The 20,895-nt window shown below is 47.1% G+C and overlaps 1 protein-coding gene across 1 annotated transcript in view; it reads left to right on the plus strand.

Moving 5' to 3' along the window:
• Positions 1-20,895, plus strand: part of LOC136881149 (homeobox protein goosecoid) — a 178,957-nt gene that overhangs the window by 67,409 nt on the left and 90,653 nt on the right. Inside the window, exon 2 of the mRNA XM_067153815.2 lies at positions 7,760-8,031. Within this exon, the coding sequence (XP_067009916.1) occupies positions 7,760-8,031 (272 nt within the window). The remainder of the gene's footprint in view (positions 1-7,759; positions 8,032-20,895) is intronic.

Here is a 20,895-nt window from a genome sequence, read left to right on the forward strand (position 1 = left end):
TGTGCTAGTGACACATTTGATGCATGAGTTCAGTGATCGTGATTATGAGGTGCACAGCAGCAATTAGCCACCATGGTTAAGTACACCTGTTGAAACACATCTTTTAAAACACAAATCGTATGATAGGTGGGTGTATATCATCTGTCCATCCGTCATTTGTTTGTAAAGTGCCGTCTTAAAGAGAGAGAGCATACTTGAAGATAGGTGAGCTCAGAGGGAGTGCACAAGTTAAATGTTGCTACAATCCATGCATGATAGAAATAGATCCTTTGATTTTGATCATGTCTGACGAAACTTGCTTTCACTTCAGTGGGTACACTCAACACCGGGACACTAAAAATCCCCACGCGATACACGAGTTACCTGTCCTTGACAAGAAAGTGGGTGTGTGGACGAGGATTGGACGTATAATGAAACATGGACCTCCGGACGATACTTGTATCCCATGTGTAACATATTGACTGTGCAGGAGACTGCGCCAACTTTGTGCGCCACTGCAGCTGTCCGGTAACCGGATAATTACCGTGCTAGCAGATTATGGCCAACCAGTTCTCCAGATCTCAATATATACGAAACAGAATCTCTATCGATAAAATCCGCGGACGACTTAAGCCCTTATAGGAGAATTACGAATTACGACATATGTCACGAAATATCCTGCGAAGATGCCAGGTACTCATACACTAAAATAAATGGAAATAATATTCAGGAAGTATTCTGATATTAAGATGTGAAAAGAAAAATCATTGCCTAATTTCCTTTTTAAGTGGTAATGCGACTGTTTCCTAATTCCTTCATGTTGAAGAGAGCAGCGGCTGTTTCATGGTGATCAGTAGGCTCAGCAGAGTGGCTCAGTCAGACTCGTGTCGGTACATTTAAGGTCACGTACAAGAACTCCTGCGGGACTAAATTACAGCACCTCGGCATCTCCGAAAACCGTACAAGTAGTTAGTGGGACGTAAAGCCAATAACATTATTGCTGCTATTCGAAAAATGAGACATATCCTATTTTTTGGTCGTCCAATGGCTTAATTTCGAGAACGGCTTTGCTGCCTTGCAAAGGACATGGCACTTCGTGGCTAACATGAATACAGTACAAAGTTACACGACCTTCTGATGGTCTCCATGCAGAGGTACAGAGTAGGGCGGTACATTACCTCCCTCAGGTGCTCACAACTCTAGAGTCTTAGAACAGGGCGGTACATTACCTCCCTCAGGTGCTCACAACTCTAGAGTCTTAGAACAGGGCGGTACAATAGCTCACTCAGGTGCTCACAACTCTACAGGCTTAGAGTAGGGCGGTACAATACCACACTCAGGTGCTCACAACTCTAGGGTAATAGAGTGGGGCGGTACAATACCTCCCTCAGGTGCTCACAACACTAGAGTCTTAGAGCAGGGCGGTACAATACCTCCCTCAGGTGCTCACAACACTAGAGTCTTAGAGCAGGGCGGTACAATACCTCCCTCAGGTGCTCACAACTCTACAGTCTTAGAGCAGGGCGGTACAATACCTCCCTCAGGTGCTCACAACTCTACAGGCTTAGAGTAGGGTGGTACATTACCTCCCTCAGGTGCTCACAACTCTAGGGTAACAGAGTGGGGCGGTACAATACCTTCCTCAGGTGCTCACAACTCTACAGGCTTAGAGTAGGGTGGTACATTACCTCCCTCAGGTGCTCACAACTCTAGGGTAATAGAGTGGGGCGGTACATTACCTCCCTCAGGTGCTCACAACTCTACAGGCTTAGAGCAGGGCGGTACAATAGCTCCCTCAGGTGCTCACAACTCTACAGGCTTAGAGCAGGGCGGTACAATAGCTCGCTCAGGTGCTCACAACACTAGAGTCTTAGAGCAGGGCGGTACAATACCTCCCTCAGGTGCTCACAACTCTACAGGCTTAGAGTAGGGCGGTACAATAGCTCGCTCAGGTGCTCACAACACTAGAGGCTTAGAGTAGGGCGGTACAATACCTCCCTCAGGTGCTCACAACTCTACAGGCTTAGAGCAGGGCGGTACAATAGCTCGCTCAGGTGCTCACAACACTAGAGTCTTAGAGCAGGGCGGTACAATACCTCCCTCAGGTGCTCACAACTCTACAGGCTTAGAGCAGGGCGGTACAATACCTCCCTCAGGTGCTCACAACTCTACAGGTTTAGAGCAGGGCGGTACAATAGCTCCCTCAGGTGCTCACAACTCTACAGGCTTAGAGTAGGGCGGTACATTACCTCCCTCAGGTGCTCACAACTCTACAGGCTTAGAGTAGGGCGGTAAAATAGCTCGCTCAGGTGCTCACAACTCTACAGGCTTAGAGTAGGGCGGTACAAGAGCTCCCTCAGGTGCTCACAATTCTACAGGCTTAGAGTAGGGCGGTACAATACCTCCCTCAGGTGCTCACAACTCTAGGGTAGCAGAGTGGGGCGGTACAATACCTCCCTCAGGTGCTCACAACTCTACAGGTTTAGAGCAGGGCGGTACAATACCTCCCTCAGGTGCTCACAACACTAGAGTCTTAGAGCAGGGCGGTACAATACCTCCCTCAGGTGCTCACAACTCTAGAGTCTTAGAGCAGGGCGGTACAATACCTCCCTCAGGTGCTCACAACTCTACAGGCTTAGAGCAGGGCGGTACAATACCTCCCTCAGGTGCTCAAAACTCTAGGGTAATAGAGTGGGGCGGTACAATACCTCCCTCAGGTGCTCACAACTCTACAGGCTTAGAGCAGGGCGGTACAATACCTCCCTCAGGTGCTCACAACACTAGAGGCTTAGAGTAGGGTGGTACAATAGCTCGCTCAGGTGCTCACAACTCTACAGGCTTAGAGTAGGGTGGTACAATAGCTCGCTCAGGTGCTCACAACTCTAGGGTAGCAGAGTGGGGCGGTACAATACTTCCCTCAGGTGCTCACAACTCTAGAGTCTTAGAGTAGGGCGGTACATTACCTCCCTCAGGTGCTCACAACTCTACAGGCTTAGAGTAGGGCGGTACAATAGCTCGCTCAGGTGCTCACAACTCTACAGGCTTAGAGTAGGGTGGTACAATAGCTCGCTCAGGTGCTCACAACTCTAGGGTAGCAGAGTGGGGCGGTACAATACTTCCCTCAGGTGCTCACAACTCTACAGGCTTAGAGTAGGGCGGTACATTACCTCCCTCAGGTGCTCACAACTCTACAGGCTTAGAGTAGGGCGGTACAATAGCTCGCTCAGGTGCTCACAACTCTACAGGCTTAGAGTAGGGTGGTACAATAGCTCGCTCAGGTGCTCACAACTCTAGGGTAGCAGAGTGGGGCGGTACAATACTTCCCTCAGGTGCTCACAACTCTACAGGCTTAGAGTAGGGCGGTACAATAGCTCGCTCAGGTGCTCACAACTCTAGAGTCTTAGAGTAGGGCGGTACAATAGCTCCCTCAGGTGCTCACAATTCTACAGGTTTAGAGCAGGGCGGTACAATAGCTCGCTCAGGTGCTCACAACACTAGAGTCTTAGAGTAGGGCGGTACATTACCTCCCTCAGGTGCTCACAACTCTACAGGCTTAGAGTAGGGCGGTACAATAGCTCGCTCAGGTGCTCACAACTCTACAGGCTTAGAGTAGGGCGGTACAAGAGCTCCCTCAGGTGCTCACAACTCTACAGGCTTAGAGTAGGGCGGTACAATAGCTCGCTCAGGTGCTCACAACTCTACAGGCTTAGAGTAGGGCGGTACAATAGCTCGCTCAGGTGCTCACAACTCTAGAGTCTTAGAGTAGGGCGGTACATTACCTCCCTCAGGTGCTCACAACTCTACAGGCTTAGAGTGGGGCGGTACAATACTTCCCTCAGGTGCTCACAACTCTAGAGTCTTAGAGTAGGGTGGTACAATAGCTCCCTCAGGTGCTCACAACTCTACAGGCTTAGAGTAGGGCGGTACATTACCTCCCTCAGGTGCTCACAACTCTACAGGCTTAGAGCAGGGCGGTACAATAGCTCGCTCAGGTGCTCACAACTCTACAGGCTTAGAGCAGGGCGGTACAATACCTCCCTCAGGTGCTCACAACTCTACAGGTTTAGAGCAGGGCGGTACAATAGCTCGCTCAGGTGCTCACAACACTAGAGTCTTAGAGTAGGGCGGTACATTACCTCCCTCAGGTGCTCACAACTCTACAGGCTTAGAGTAGGGCGGTACAATAGCTCGCTCAGGTGCTCACAACTCTACAGGCTTAGAGTAGGGCGGTACAATAGCTCGCTCAGGTGCTCACAACTCTACAGGCTTAGAGTAGGGCGGTACAATAGCTCCCTCAGGTGCTCACAACTCTACAGGCTTAGAGTAGGGCGGTACAATAGCTCGCTCAGGTGCTCACAACTCTACAGGCTTAGAGTAGGGCGGTACATTACCTCCCTCAGGTGCTCACAACTCTACAGGCTTAGAGTAGGGCGGTACAATAGCTCGCTCAGGTGCTCACAACTCTACAGGCTTAGAGTAGGGCGGTACAATAGCTCCCTCAGGTGCTCACAACTCTACAGGCTTAGAGTAGGGCGGTACAATAGCTCGCTCAGGTGCTCACAACTCTAGAGTCTTAGAGTAGGGCGGTACAATAGCTCCCTCAGGTGCTCACAATTCTACAGGCTTAGAGTAGGGCGGTACAATACCTCCCTCAGGTGCTCACAACTCTACAGGCTTAGAGTAGGGCGGTACAATAGCTCGCTCAGGTGCTCACAACTCTACAGGCTTAGAGTAGGGTGGTACAATAGCTCGCTCAGGTGCTCACAACTCTAGGGTAGCAGAGTGGGGCGGTACAATACTTCCCTCAGGTGCTCACAACTCTACAGGCTTAGAGTAGGGCGGTACAATAGCTCGCTCAGGTGCTCACAACTCTAGAGTCTTAGAGTAGGGCGGTACAATAGCTCCCTCAGGTGCTCACAATTCTACAGGTTTAGAGCAGGGCGGTACAATAGCTCGCTCAGGTGCTCACAACACTAGAGTCTTAGAGTAGGGCGGTACATTACCTCCCTCAGGTGCTCACAACTCTACAGGCTTAGAGTAGGGCGGTACAATAGCTCGCTCAGGTGCTCACAACTCTACAGGCTTAGAGTAGGGCGGTACAAGAGCTCCCTCAGGTGCTCACAACTCTACAGGCTTAGAGTAGGGCGGTACAATAGCTCGCTCAGGTGCTCACAACTCTACAGGCTTAGAGTAGGGCGGTACAATAGCTCGCTCAGGTGCTCACAACTCTAGAGTCTTAGAGTAGGGCGGTACAATAGCTCGCTCAGGTGCTCACAACTCTACAGGCTTAGAGTAGGGCGGTACAAGAGCTCCCTCAGGTGCTCACAATTCTACAGGCTTAGAGTAGGGCGGTACAATAGCTCGCTCAGGTGCTCACAACTCTAGAGTCTTAGAGTAGGGCGGTACAATACCTCCCTCAGGTGCTCACAACTCTACAGGCTTAGAGTAGGGCGGTACAATAGCTCGCTCAGGTGCTCACAACTCTACAGGCTTAGAGTAGGGCGGTACAAGAGCTCCCTCAGGTGCTCACAACTCTACAGGCTTAGAGTAGGGCGGTACAATAGCTCGCTCAGGTGCTCACAACTCTAGAGTCTTAGAGTAGGGCGGTACAATACCTCCCTCAGGTGCTCACAACTCTACAGGCTTAGAGTAGGGCGGTACAATAGCTCGCTCAGGTGCTCACAATTCTACAGGCTTAGAGTAGGGCGGTACAATAGCTCGCTCAGGTGCTCACAACTCTACAGGCTTAGAGTAGGGCGGTACAATAGCTCGCTCAGGTGCTCACAACTCTAGAGTCTTAGAGTAGGGCGGTACAATACCTCCCTCAGGTGCTCACAACTCTACAGGCTTAGAGTAGGGCGGTACAATAGCTCGCTCAGGTGCTCACAACACTAGAGTCTTAGAGTAGGGCGGTACATTACCTCCCTCAGGTGCTCACAACTCTACAGGCTTAGAGTAGGGCGGTACAATAGCTCGCTCAGGTGCTCACAACTCTACAGGCTTAGAGTAGGGCGGTACAAGAGCTCCCTCAGGTGCTCACAACTCTACAGGCTTAGAGTAGGGCGGTACAATAGCTCGCTCAGGTGCTCACAACTCTAGAGTCTTAGAGTAGGGCGGTACAATACCTCCCTCAGGTGCTCACAACTCTACAGGCTTAGAGTAGGGCGGTACAATAGCTCGCTCAGGTGCTCACAACTCTAGAGTCTTAGAGTAGGGCGGTACAATAGCTCGCTCAGGTGCTCACAACTCTACAGGCTTAGAGTAGGGCGGTACAAGAGCTCCCTCAGGTGCTCACAACTCTAGGGTAGCAGAGTGGGGCGGTACAATACCTCCCTCAGGTGCTCACAACTCTAGGGTAGCAGAGTGGGGCGGTACAATACCTCCCTCAGGTGCTCACAACTCTACAGGTTTAGAGCAGGGCGGTACAATACCTCCCTCAGGTGCTCACAACACTAGAGTCTTAGAGCAGGGCGGTACAATACCTCCCTCAGGTGCTCACAACTCTAGAGTCTTAGAGCAGGGCGGTACAATACCTCCCTCAGGTGCTCACAACTCTACAGGCTTAGAGCAGGGCGGTACAATACCTCCCTCAGGTGCTCACAACTCTAGGGTAATAGAGTGGGGCGGTACAATACCTCCCTCAGGTGCTCACAACTCTACAGGCTTAGAGCAGGGCGGTACAATACCTCCCTCAGGTGCTCACAACTCTACAGGTTTAGAGCAGGGCGGTACAATAGCTCGCTCAGGTGCTCACAACACTAGAGTCTTAGAGTAGGGCGGTACATTACCTCCCTCAGGTGCTCACAACTCTACAGGCTTAGAGTAGGGCGGTACAATAGCTCGCTCAGGTGCTCACAACTCTACAGGCTTAGAGTAGGGCGGTACAATAGCTCGCTCAGGTGCTCACAACTCTAGGGTAGCAGAGTGGGGCGGTACAATACTTCCCTCAGGTGCTCACAACTCTACAGGCTTAGAGTAGGGCGGTACAATAGCTCGCTCAGGTGCTCACTACTCTAGAGTCTTAGAGTAGGGCGGTACAATAGCTCCCTCAGGTGCTCACAATTCTACAGGCTTAGAGTAGGGCGGTACAATACCTCCCTCAGGTGCTCACAACTCTACAGGCTTAGAGTAGGGCGGTACAATAGCTCGCTCAGGTGCTCACAACTCTAGGGTAGCAGAGTGGGGCGGTACAATACCTCCCTCAGGTGCTCACAACTCTAGGGTAGCAGAGTGGGGCGCTACAATACCTCCCTCAGGTGCTCACAACTCTAGGGTAGCAGAGTGGGGGCTCCTCCGACCTCGACAGTTCTGTATTAGCTTTGCAACTCTTATCAGTCATTCCCTGTCTTCCCAGGAACAGTTTGTTTCCTTCGTTACATGTGTCAAGAGAGGAAGAAATTTGCATTTCCACTCACATATTCCATGTTTCTTGTGAACACACAACCCAGTCACTGACTAAAATAAAACCATGAAACAAATTATTTGTCAGCTGTAACGCAACATCTCCACTGTTAACAAGTCCAACGCCAAATACAATAGGCCTGTACGAGTAACAGGTTTAAATTAATAACTTCTTCTTCTTCTAGAGCAGTATCGGACGTGTTGTTGGTAGATGGCCTCCCAGGGCGTCTCTTCCTCTCCATCTTCTCTTGTCTCACGAGCCCTACACATTACCATGTTTCTTCTTGGTGACTTTAGTCATAGCTCCCGTATGTTTCCGCCATTAAATATGTAAGCCTTGTAGGCTGTAGTTCAAGTGTGTCTCCTGTTATGTTTCTAGCCGTGGCGTACCCTAGTTTCTACCCAACGGCGGGGTACATGTCCCATGCCGCCGCTGCGCTCACCTCGGCCGCCATGAATCCCACCCCCGGCCTGCACCATCACCACCATCACTCAGCGCCGCCCCCCAAAAGGAAGCGCCGACACCGCACTATCTTCACCGAGGAGCAGTTGGAACAGTTGGAAGCCACGTTCGACAAGACTCACTACCCTGATGTGGTGCTGAGGGAACAACTCGCGCTCAAGGTAGACCTCAAAGAGGAGCGGGTCGAGGTGAGTACCCTGAGGAACTCTCTAGTATACCAAAATATGTCATAAAACTTGCAAATATTTCGCAAAAAGATATTACATAAGTTATATTGCTTAGAAGACACTTCTTTAACTCACCACTCTGCTTCTGGCCACAGTAGACTGTTCGATATTGTATAAAAATAAGTTAGAACAAACTTCATTCATTTTCCCCGTAAAAATCTGAGAATGTATTTAATTGCATTCATACTTCGGTATAATGTAGAGAGGACAAAAGGATTATGAGAAAAAGCTGAGGATAGCTACATTTCGCGATATTTAGATGATTTAACGTTTCCCGACTAAAGATAAACATTTCCCGAATTTTCCTTCTTTGTTTGTTTGTTTGTTTGTCCATCCGTTGTCTCGTTTCTCTACGAGGTCGGGTATGAGGAAAGACGAATCTGTCGTGGCGAGTTTTTATTGTCGAATGCCCTTCCTCATCAGAAGGATTACTGGGGTGAATGACCATGATAGCTAATTTAATAAAACTTAACGTTCAGTAGTTTTAATTTGGCGCATAATTATTTAGCCTACTTCGTCGGAATAATCGATCTGGGCCATCGCTTCCTCAGCTACGTACTAGTGATCGATCGCACACACGCTAATCGATAGTTGAATGACGATTTGATAATATTTTTGGAAGAGTTGGTTGTTTTGTGGTTTCAGATTTATGTCCGTGTGTTGGTTAGTCACGCTATGTTCTCCATACTTTCAGCAAAATGAAAATCTGAACATTATACCGTACGGTATTTATAATGCTTAAGTGAAGAGTGTGGGAGGATGTGACCTCACTTCCCTCGTTGAGAGGAGCAGTTGGTGGCTTAGTTCAAGTGATAGGAATGTAGCAAATCTACCAGCCTGTCCTGGCAGAGTCATTCACTGCCTGGAACGCACTTGGCAATACATGCGAATAATACTGGCAGTTTTCACACGACCTTGTTTGAGAGGATAGAGCAAAATAAGCATTGATATAACCAATAAAAACCGTGTCTTGTGTTCACAAAAGCCAGAAATGTGTTTAATTCAACTAAAGTTTGTAGAAAGAGAGAGCAGGATAAACGCAGTCCTAGTCCTAATAACAAGTAACTCACGTCACAATTCTCAAAATGAAGGCAATGATAAGCATAGGAATAAATACAAGTTGAAATATACAGGATGTCACAAACGTCGGGGGGTGGAAGAGACTTCTGAAATCAAAACAAGAACAAATGTCCTGTGCTCTTCGTCGTCCGGCAACATTTTGAACACGTGGCATTATAAACTTGCATAAGACACGTGGGAATGAACAGTGCGCGGTGTGGGACAGGCTGCTCCGGTCTGCTGGGTACGCATACAAGAGGAGTTCAGTACGATGTGATGGATGGTTTTCCTGTCATTCCCGCAATCGCACCCTAAAGATGGCACTTTACCCTGCATTGAAGGACATGAGCCATTCCTCATCCAGCTCCGCGAATACGAGCCCGCTGAGTTCTAGCGTCCTATAGGGCTACTCGTTCTCGAGCTTTGGTGGTGTTAAACCGTGCGTGCTACTCAGCTTGGCCTCGCTTCTTGTGTTAGATGGGAGGTGATGATCATCATAGTGAAATAGCACTTCAACATCGCTAAGTACATGACAATATTAGCGGTATAATGGCGATCTGGAAGGTTCTTTCTCCAGAAACGGTTACACGAATAGCGGTTAACGTGTAGAGGTACTGGTGCCGTATGTTACACAACGTCGTGCCAGCCCAGTGGCACTTCCAGGAAGGAGCTAGTGGCTCAGACCCTCCGCTTGTGGGTGGGGCCGGCCTTGCCGTCTGTTTTTTCCGTCGGTCGGCTTACCTACGAGTTTCTTGGAGATTCTGTCTCTAGCCACCTCGCGAAAATGTTGGCTCAAATCACCCGAGCTATAAAAAGGGAGGCTAGTCGCGGACAGTGAGGTTTGTGCTCCGTGCTGGAGCTAGAGTCAGAGTTGGGCTCTGTAGTGGAGCTATAGTCAGTGTTAGACTCCGTGGTGAAGTCAGAGTGAGAATGTGTTGGCGTTCGGTAGCGACAGAGGTGTTGGCTGTCGCTATTGTCCCACCGAAGTCTGAACGAGGAACTGTTGTTGTGGTATCGCAGAAACCAGTGAGTGGATGGGCTGGAGATGACTGAAGTGTGTGTTCCTGTATTTCTGTGAACTGAAGCTCGGCGAGGGAAGCCGCTATCGCGAGTGTGAGGCGTTAATGTTCGCTGTTGTGAGTATCGTCCTGCTGTTGAACATTGTTGAGCTGTTCAGTTGTTCAGTGCATGTGACTGGATTGTCTGTGGAGTCGAAGCAACGAACAGTCATCGTGTGTCGAGTAGCCCGTAGCCCTGTGTTCAGATCCAGCTGCGGTATGTGGGAACTTGCGGGAGTGAAAGTAAGGATTATCTGCCCCCAGGTATAGCAACGGGCCGGACCGCCTGCTGTGTCGTAAGGAAGAGAGATTTGTAAATAGACAGCAATTAGTACGGGTAGCCATTCATAGCTGATTAGAATTGTGTGTGTGTGTGTGTGCATTCATTGAGTCATCCTGAAATAGAGCAATGAAACAGATAGAGTTTTATTCATAACAATATCATTAAATAACAATTGGAAACTCGGGACGCGTGTTTCCTTTACATTAACCTTCACAGCGCTCTTGACAGCCAATGATGGGCTGGTGTCGCCTACGTTTGTAGTTATTGCGACGACGCGCAGATTCCAACTCGGGGCAAGAGCGAGGTGTCATGGTAGTTGAGAAGCTGCATGATCTTTCAGTAGCCTATTGTCGAATTAAAGCTGTGGTGGCGAAAAAGGACAGTACGGAGTAGACATGAACCATACAGGACAGAGTATTGCGCTACGGAGTGAGGATTATCGCATTAAGTTAGGCTACTTGAAGATTAATTTTGACTTTATTGAAGATTTGGACGCAAATATTGATTTCCTTTATAAAGTTTAACTTTATGAAGCTGAACTTATCGCAATTCGTGCTCATTTAAGAACTATTTATTTGATGATGGATGACGGCAGAAGAAATTTGTGCTCCTAATTTACGAAATGATGGACCCCCTTTGAATACTATCATGAACATGAATTCAAAGGCAGGTTTCGTTTTCGGGCTAATACTTCGGAAACCAATAGGTTTGACGCAACAGCCGTGAAGGGCCTTGGCCTACCAGGCCACCGCTGTTGAGTCCGAAAGCGTGCAGATCAGGAGGTCACACGTGGTCTCCTCTCGGTCGTTAGTTTTGGCTTTCTAGCCCGGGACGGCCATCGCACCAGTCCTTAAATCCGTAACGTATCCGGGGCTAGGCGGCTGGCCGAGACCGTGGCTTCGATCGATCAATCAATCAATCAATCAATCAATCAATCAATCAATCAATCAATCAATCAATCAATCAATCAATGAATCAATCAATCAATCAATCAATCAATCAATCAATCAATCAATCAATAAATCAATCAATCAATCATCACTGATTTGCCTTTAGGTCGTCCAGGTGGCAGATTCCCTAATTATCACTTGTTAAGCTAGAGTTTTCTTAAATAATTTCAAGGAAGTTGGAAATTGTTCGAACACCTGCCTGCTATCAATCAATATTTGTCCTCTTGAATTCCAACTTCCTCTTCATGTGATAGCACTCCGGGTTGTTCACTTAGTCTTTATTCACGTAACCCTACTGTTTTGTGGGAAAGCCCTGATGAGGGTCCCATACACTGGAACATGTGTTGAGTGGTTCGCTGATGCCCCTAGAAATGGTTTGCATGTAGCGATCAGTGTGTTGCTCTCCGGAACGCGCGGGGCTTCGCGGAGCACGGAGAAGAGCTACATCGAGCAGCCCCGAAATTAGCCGAAGCACTGTCCCGGAGCATGCGCTTAAAATTCGCCGTATGAAGGAATTTTAATTGCACGACGTAATTAACCAGAATGAAGGAGAATATTTTTGTAACTACAGTTTGTATAGCATCAATAGGCGTACGTAGCCTAAACTTATGTGATTAATGAAACTTTTAATTAGTGCTACGCGTTCTGTGAAAAGTAAAAGTATGAAAATTGTGACAGTACGAACAGTAAACAGCAAGACGACTACTGATACATGAGAAGCGCTCATTGTTTGGATGTGCCACCCTCAACGCCCCGCGTGTGTACTACATAATGTTTGACATGGACGACGTGTTTTACTGATCGAAACACATCATCATCATTCATATTGGCGCTATCAGGGGCTGCATGGGCGAGGCGGTAAAGACGTGGTCGGTTCGCCCGGAAGGACGTGGGTTTGATTCCCCGTAAGCAAGTGGTAAAATTTAAGAAACGACACTTCCACTTCCGGAGGTGGACATGGCCCTGAGGTTCACTCAGCCTACACCAAAGATGGCCGAGCGTAGAGCTAATTACTCTACCCCATCAAGTGCCTTCATGGCCTCTATAGAGATAATATTTTTACTTTGCTATCACTTTCTCTTTGTATTAGGCAGTCATTGGAGACCTTTGCTTGCCTACGCACAAATGAACAACTGAACGTCCACTCCTATATTGAACAATGGCACAGAGCGTCTAACTTAATAAAGTGTGACTATGAATACGAGAAATACGTGTCACCACTCTCCACTTTCAGTTCTTTACCAATTTTTTTTTTTTCAAAGATCTCGGAAGTTTTTCGAACGTTCCAATCCTTAATTCCTCTTGCTCCACTTTGTCCTCCGTGCTTTGCTGCGGTTTTAGGCTGAAAGTTATATTTCACTGGTCATCAGTTCTTACGACAATCAATTTTGGAGGAATATTTATTTGTTTTCTGATTTAACATTCATAGAACTGGAATGTTCTAAACCATATCTTATTTAACGCAGAGGCGAGCTTCTGACTTCCTGCGTCGAGCAGGAATGTTTCGTTTTAGGAGTATGATGTTTTCTTGTTTAACATGTAATATGCCTAGATGTAAAATTTCAAGTTTGTACGTGACAGGGTTTCGGAAGAATTACTTTCAGACCCAACGCCCATCTAAAGCCTTTGGAAAAATACACTGACTGACAGAGCAAATGCAACACCAAGAAGGAGTGGTTCGAAAGGGATGAAAGTTGGGGAAAAAACAGAGACGGCACGGACGAATAATTGATGTTTATTTCAAACCGATATGCAGGTTACACAATGCGCACGGCATCGACTCAGTAGGATGTAGGACCACCGCGAGCGGCGATGCACGCAGAAACACGTCGAGGTACAGAGTCAATAAGAGTGCGGATGGTGTCCTGAGGGATGGTTCTCCATTCTCTGTCAATCATTTGCCACAGTTGGTCGTCCGTACGAGGCTGGGGCAGAGTTTGCAAACGGCGTCCAATGAGATCCCACACGTGTTCGATTGGTGAGAGATCCGGAGAGTACGCTGGCCACGGAAGCATCTGTACACCTCGTAGAGCCTGTTGGGAGATGCGAGCAGTGTGTGGGCGGGCATTATCCTGCTGAAACAGAGCATTGGGCAGCCCCTGAAGGTACGGGAGTGCCACCGGCCGCAGCACATGCTGCACGTAGCGGTGGGCATTTCACGTGCCTTGAATACGCACTAGAGGTGACGTGGAATCATACGCAATAGCGCCCCAAACCATGATGCCGCGTTGTCTAGCGGTAGGGCGCTCCACAGTTACTGCCGGATTTGACCTTTCTCCACGCCGACGCCACACTCGTCTGCGGTGACTATTACTGACAGAACAGAAGCGTGACTCATCGGAGAACACGACGTTCCGCCATTCCCTCATCCAAGTCGCTCTAGCCCGGCACCATGCCAGGCGTGCACGTCTATGCTGTGGAGTCAATGGTAGTCTTCTGAGCGGACGCCGGGAGTGCAGGCCTCCTTCAATCAATCGACGGGAAATTGTTCTGGTCGATATTGGAACAGCCAGGGTGTCTTGCACATGCTGAAGAATGGCGGTTGACGTGGCGTGCGGGGCTGCCACCGCTTGGCGGCGGATGCGCCGATCCTCGCGTGCTGACGTCACTCGGGCTGCGCCTGGACCCCTCGCACGTGCCACATGTCCCTGCGCCAACAATCTTCGCCACAGGCGCTGCACCGTGGACACATCCCTATGGGTATCGGCTGCGATTTGACGAAGCGACCAACCTGCCCTTCTCAGCCCGATCACCATACCCCTCGTAAAGTCGTCTGTCTGCTGGAAATGCCTCCGTTGACGGCGGCCTGGGATTCTTAGCTATACACGTGTCCTGTGGCACACGACAACACGTTCTACAATGACTGTCGGCTGAGAAATCACGGTACGAAGTGGTCCATTCGCCAACGCCGTGTCCCATTTATCGTTCGCTACGTGCACAGCACAGCGGCGCATTTCACATCATGAGCATACCTCAGTGACGTCAGTCTACCCTGCAATTGGCATAAAGTTCTGACCACTCCTTCTTGGTGTTGCATTTGCTCTGTCAGTCAGTGTAGTTTGAACTAGGCCTATATGATATTTGATACCTAGGACATAAAATAAAAACCTTCTTATAAAAATGACAACTTCTTACGCCAATAGGTTTTGGAGGGATGACTAATTTCGTTTCCGGAGCTAACCCCATTCCGCTTAGGGATGGAATATTTTTTAAAAATTCCTGTTTCACACCTAGCATTTAAAATACTTACCGCCATTTGGAATTTTGTCTTTGTACGTTAAATGACTTCGGGGGAGTGAATATTACTTTCATCAGGCTTCACTGCCTTCCCAAAACTGCTTAGGACTGTATTTCTTATTTAAAATCTAAAACATATAGGATTAGCCTAATTATCACGTGAAATTTCAACCTCGTACGTCAAACAGTTTCAGCGGGTATTAACTTAAGGACTGGAACTTGTCCTCTCTGCCATGTGTCAAATTTCTACTTTGTCCGGTGGATGGTTTCAGAGGAATGAATGTTTAGGTTTTCAAGTTTTTACCCGCATTTCATTCCTTACAGGTGGAAAATTTTGAAAGGATTTCTTAATGAATGCCTACACTGTAACCCAAAAATGTAATTTCTTGATATCCTGCAGTTGTCTTTGGGTGTTGATTGACAATCAGCCACCCTAGGTGAGCCAGGCATTGTCACACCCTCCTTGGTCAACTCTTGTTCTCTTCCTACGCCGACGGTCTCGCCGAGTTCAGTGTCGGTGTGTAACTCTGTACTGCAGCTTGAGAATACCTGTTCGTACTCAGTCTAATAGCATGAAGGTGCCTGAAGGCAGTTCCCGCTGCCCTGTAGCTTTACAACAGTCTACGTGGAGGAAGAGTTTATAACAGATGAGCAACAAGTTAATGAATCTAGTTCTAGAAAGATCAGAATGGAAGTGCTGGGCTAGGAGAGGCCAACTTCACCTGTTAATTTTAATAATCGGAAGATCCAAGTGGCCATAGTACCGCCAAATAGAAGAACTTGAACAAATTAGACTGAAGCTGCCAGGTTACAATCCGCTCTCAACAAGCCATCCCAATACGCAACAGCGAGGTGTTTTAAACTGAGATAAACTCTCTAAATATCTAGATATAGAAACTGGCAGATTATTTCTATGAAGTTCTATGAAACACTTATAGAGCTAGTAAACACAATATCCCGGTAGTGGTGGGGGAACTATCCTCTGTTAACAGTAATCAGAGGGAGGAATGCAAGAGGTCCGAAATGAAGCTATTGGCCAAGGAAACCAAGGGCCACGCAGGGCGCTAGGCCCTAGGCCTTGACACCGCCGGGCTGGGAAAAGAACAAGAGTTGAGCAAGAGAGATCAGATAGGGTAGATGAAAGTGAGGAGCCTGGCACAAGTAAGTGGAAACAATGCCGGAATTCAGCTACGGGCCCCTTAGTCGCCTACCCACGCTCCCAAATCGAGAACACCTGAGGCCACTTTCAGTCGCCTTTTAGGAGAGCCAGGGGATACCGTGGATATATCCTACCGCCCCCACCCACAGGAGTTTATATTCCAAGAAGACCAATCAAGTAGCACGATACAGACATTTTGAAAAGGTCCTTCAATTCAAGCGTGGGTGAGGCGAGACTGACTACCGGAAGGCGAGCATGGAAACTGATAGTCAATCATTAAGCCCTCAATCTCGCCAGAATGCCATCGCACATCAGCTGGTACCGAATGCCAAAAATAATTCATGAAAAGAGCGAATCTAGACAATAAAAATCACCCCTTACACAGAGAAAAAATTGTAGTATATAAACATAAATAAGGTACCAGGATTGAACAGGTCAACGCATCACCTCCATGGAGATTCTTAAAACATGGACGAAAGGTCGTGTTGTTACCCTCCTAAAACCCTGCGAGGAACCAACTGAACAAAATCATTTTCGCCCCGTCTCTCTTTCGAGCCATGTGTACCAAGTGCTGGAGCGAATAGTTCTCACATCATCGACGCTTGATCCATAAAGTACACCACAGATTTATTATGGATGAGAAGGGGCGTTTCTACGTTACAGCTGCTGGAGATGGCAGAAGATTGTCCTTGCCTAGGGAAGTGTCTTTGCTCCAATGCTACGTAATATACTAGTGAGGTATGTCAAGGATGCAATGCAACAATGAAGTTACAGGATGTTGTTTATTGCATCACAACCTGGAAATATAAACAGGTTTTTCAAACAATATTCTACGCAAAGAAACAGTAATAATGAAAATGTTGCAATTTGTAGGGTTAATTATAGTGAAGCTGGTCCCTTCTTCACTCTGTCTTAGTAACGTGTGTGGCCTCATGGCATTGCTCAGGTCTCTAACACGCTCTGTTATGGTTGCCATCAGTACATACATTGGCGTCATACTGAGGAAGAAGGTCCCATTCCACCTGGACGACTTTAATGAGGTCTGGGAGTGTCTGTGGAGGTTGTGTATGATCAACCTGTCCCATGCGAGCTCAATGTAGCTCATGTCCGGTGAACTAGTTGGCCAACTCATATGGTTGATATAAAGAAATAAATGAACTGGATTAAAGCCACTATATATATATATATATAATAAAGCCAAGCTTTCAGCCAAATTTCATTGGCCTTTATCAGGGCATGTGAAGTTTTGCCTCCGACAGTGAGCAAAGAAATTCTTCCAAGGAACGTGGAAGTCATGCCCATACTAACCACGGCCTACCTCACTAACTGGACTCAAAGATCGTGGCGCTGTGCTGTGGTGGTTGGGAGGGAAGTTACTGATTCACCGCCCTCTGTCGACAGTTTGAGTGCGTCCCGCTGAGCCATGGTGGTGTTAGGCATGTAATTTTGCAGTACAGGTCTCCATGTATTTGATAACCTGAAGCCGTCTTCCCTGTTGATGTTATTTGGGCGCAGCTCGATCTCTATGGCTTCGCCCACAAGGCGAGCATAGAAGTCTTTTACAGGCGCGATGACCTTCGCCTGGTCAAAGAGGATTTCATGGTCTGTACTGTAGAAATGTTCTCCTATGGCAGACGGGCTTATAGCGTTCTCCATGGAGGATGAAAGAGCGACATTCTTTACCGATGTGATGTGCTCTTTCACTCTGGTGCTAACAAGCCTTTTTGTCATGCCAACATATGAACAACCACAACCACATGGAATTTCATATACGCCCGGTGTTTCAAGACGTGGCTTCTCTTTGACTGGTCGAAACAGGGATTTGAGCTTCCGGTCTGCGGTGAAAACTGGAATTATATTGTACTTCTTAAGAATGCGCCCTATTCTGTCAGTTATACCTGCCACGTAAGGAAGGAATACTTTTTTCTTTTTGCTGTAGTCCTGGTTGGTACTATCCAAGTTAGGCTCCTTGATCTTCACAGCTCGTGTTATGTCTCCTTATGTATAGCCGTTTTTCTTCATGGATGTTGTCAGTTCTCTCATTGCACTCGAGCGGTTATCATCGTCTGCAACATTATTCACCCTAGTATATAACGTTTGAAGGAGAGCTGCTTTTTGGGAGGGGTGGTGATGTGAAGACTTATGAAGGTATCTTTCAGAATGTGTAGGTTTCTTGTACATTGCATGGCCTAGTGTACCATCGTTCTTCTTATATACTAACACATCAAGGAAAGGTAATTTACCTTCATTTTCTACTTGTGAACTTGATCTTACTGTTAATGGAATTTAGGTGCTTTAAAAATTCATTTAATGTTTCCCTTCCATGTGGCCAGACCGAAAATGTGTCATCCACGTAACGATAGAAGCACTTGGGTTTCAATTGCGCTGTTGTTAATGCAGTAGACTCAAAGTGTTCCATAAAAATACAAATATTAGCAGCCACGGGTGACAAAGGTGAACCCATTGCTGCCCCTTCTGTATGTTCGTAATAATCCCCTTTGTAGTAGAAGTAAGTGGATTTTAAACAAACTGCTGCCAGATTGGTCAGTCCTCAGACAGGCATTCTCCAATGTAAGCCAGTGTTTCTTCTACAGGTATATTAGTGAAAAGTGACGTAACATCAAAGCTTACCAGGATGTCACCTTCGTCTACCCGTAGTTCACGTAACTTCTGCAAGAAATGTTTCGAATCTTTAATGTGATGTTCTGTCTTCCCTATTTCTGGCTGTAGCAGTGATGAAATATAGCGGGAAATCATGGGTCGCAAAACCAATGGTACTCGCGATTGGTCTTAGCGGCACGCCATCCTTGTGTACTCTTGGGAGGCCATAAATTACTGGAGGTACCAGGTCTGAATTTAGTAAGGACTTTTTCACGTGTTCTGGAAGTGTTGAGCTCTTCACTAGTCGAGAGACTTGTGTATTAATTTTCTTAGTGGGATTCCTAACTTTCTTATACGTTTCTTCTTCCAGTAGGTTGTTCATTTTTGTTTCGTAATCAGTTGTATTCATGATGACTGAAACATTACCATTGTCAGCTGGAATTACAATTATACTCTCGTTTTGCGAAACACATTAGCTTCTTTAAGTTCAGCTTTGGTCAGGTTTTGACGAGGTGACTTCGCTTTTCTCAGCACGTAAGATACATCTTGACGAATTTCTTCCGCCTTATTTAACGGTAAATCTCTGATGGCACTCTCTACCCCACAGACAATCTTCTCTACAGGGATTCGTCTCGGCGCCACAGCGAAGTTAAAACCTTTCTTTAGCACTGATATTGAGTTCTGGTTCAGTACTTTATCAGGAAATTTCAGAAAATGGTCCAACGCAAACCACCGGAATTAGATTATAACAATCTGCTGAGAGAAGCGAAGCAAACATTTCCTCGCTTAAAGCAAAAGGACTCGTGCAACCACGGCATTTGTGGTTTGTGAGGAAGTAAAGAAAGGTTCACAGTGATGCTGGGAGCTCATATGACGGGAACTTGTAGTGATCGGAAAATCGGTGAAGCCTCGCTGTTTCTCGGGTGTGAATTAATTACCGGTCACGTACGAAAGCAACCGCCCAAGTCGCGGATGACAAGCTCCAGTTACGAATCTCGGCTGCGTGGTATTGATGATAAATATCAACGTGAAGGGGGGAGACGTTAACAGTAACAAACGGTGTTAACCGAGGTATGTTTCTTGTTTCACTACTGTTCCTATCTTCTAAAGAGTTGCTATAATAAGGATTATAATTAAAGTGATACCGTAAAATAGAGTTTGCCTGTATATTTTTAAATAGTGTTAAAAATAATGTATTCACTATATGCCCGTAGATATATGATTCACTGATGTGCTATACACGCTCAAAAACGGTATTCGAAATTTGGATATAGCTCCCGTGGTGATTTGAGATATCGAGATTCCACTATAAACCTACTAGGGAGTGAGATTTCTCTTTCTACTTCTGAAGCGTATAACATTGTAGAGCAGCACTGAATACATTTCTTTGCACCCTTCTGTTATCTAGCTAGAGCTTCGCGAAGCTCTTTATGTTGCACAGTTTAATGTACAGTAATGTAGTGAATGTCCACGGATCATTTCGTCGATATGTTTCTTCTGAATCCGGGGCAGACTATTTGTAATATGTCAGTCGAGCAGTTTGTTTGTCATTATCTACAACTTAGTGTATAAAACACCCTCTTCACTCTTTCAAAAATGTTCAAAATTGCAGAGTTTAGCCTGACGTACAACAGTTGCTCTGCAGTTTTCTTTACAGCACTTAAAGATATCCCTAACCGAAAATGAGGGCCTATAAAAAAGTTGCCCCAATTTCCTTAACCTCTTACCTGAAGTAATATTGGGAGAGTCGTGTGGGGATTCGCGTGGTCAGTACGACGGCCGCCATCTCACCGTCAGCAGGCTGAGTGGACCTCAAACCAGCCGATAGATCCAAATAACAATTGCTGTCCTGGATCGGCCTGAGGGTAAGAGTAGGCCCGTTACTTGTACGCCGCCTTATGGAAAGGCGAGAGCACGATCCAGACTCGCTCCCAGGACTGGGTCTTGCTAGGGTGCGCTTTCAACTGATTAGCATCGGACAGCTTCTGTTCAACTTTGTATAAACCGGGTTATGTGAGGAAGATAGGTTACAAGGCGATGATCGTTAGATACAGTTTTCAACGACTTGAACTAATGAACGCATACAACCGGCAGAAGTTGCTTTGCCGACAAGGATACCTCGCCGTGTGGCGCGGAACTCGCGTAGCATTACAGTCTGGCGCGAATTATTAGGAACTATGCATTTATCTTATGTATCGTTCACAATCACATCTGTGTTATTTAATTATATTCCAACATCAAATAAATATTCGAAAGAAGCCCTTATTTGCCACTGTCTTAAGTGTACCTGTGAGTGTCGTGGATAGACCGAGCGAGTTGGCAGCCCTGAAGATGGTTTTCCGTGGTTTCCCATTTTCACATGAGGCTGTAGCTAATGCCGCATCCTTGCCTCGCCGAAAACCTTGGATGAGACGCGACTTTCCACAAGACATGCAGAACCCGTTACCAGCTGGCAGATTCAGTGCTCCAATTTACTGG

The sequence above is a fragment of the Anabrus simplex genome, chromosome 9, assembly GCF_040414725.1.
Source record: "Anabrus simplex isolate iqAnaSimp1 chromosome 9, ASM4041472v1, whole genome shotgun sequence".
Classification (NCBI taxonomy): domain Eukaryota; kingdom Metazoa; phylum Arthropoda; class Insecta; order Orthoptera; family Tettigoniidae; genus Anabrus; species Anabrus simplex.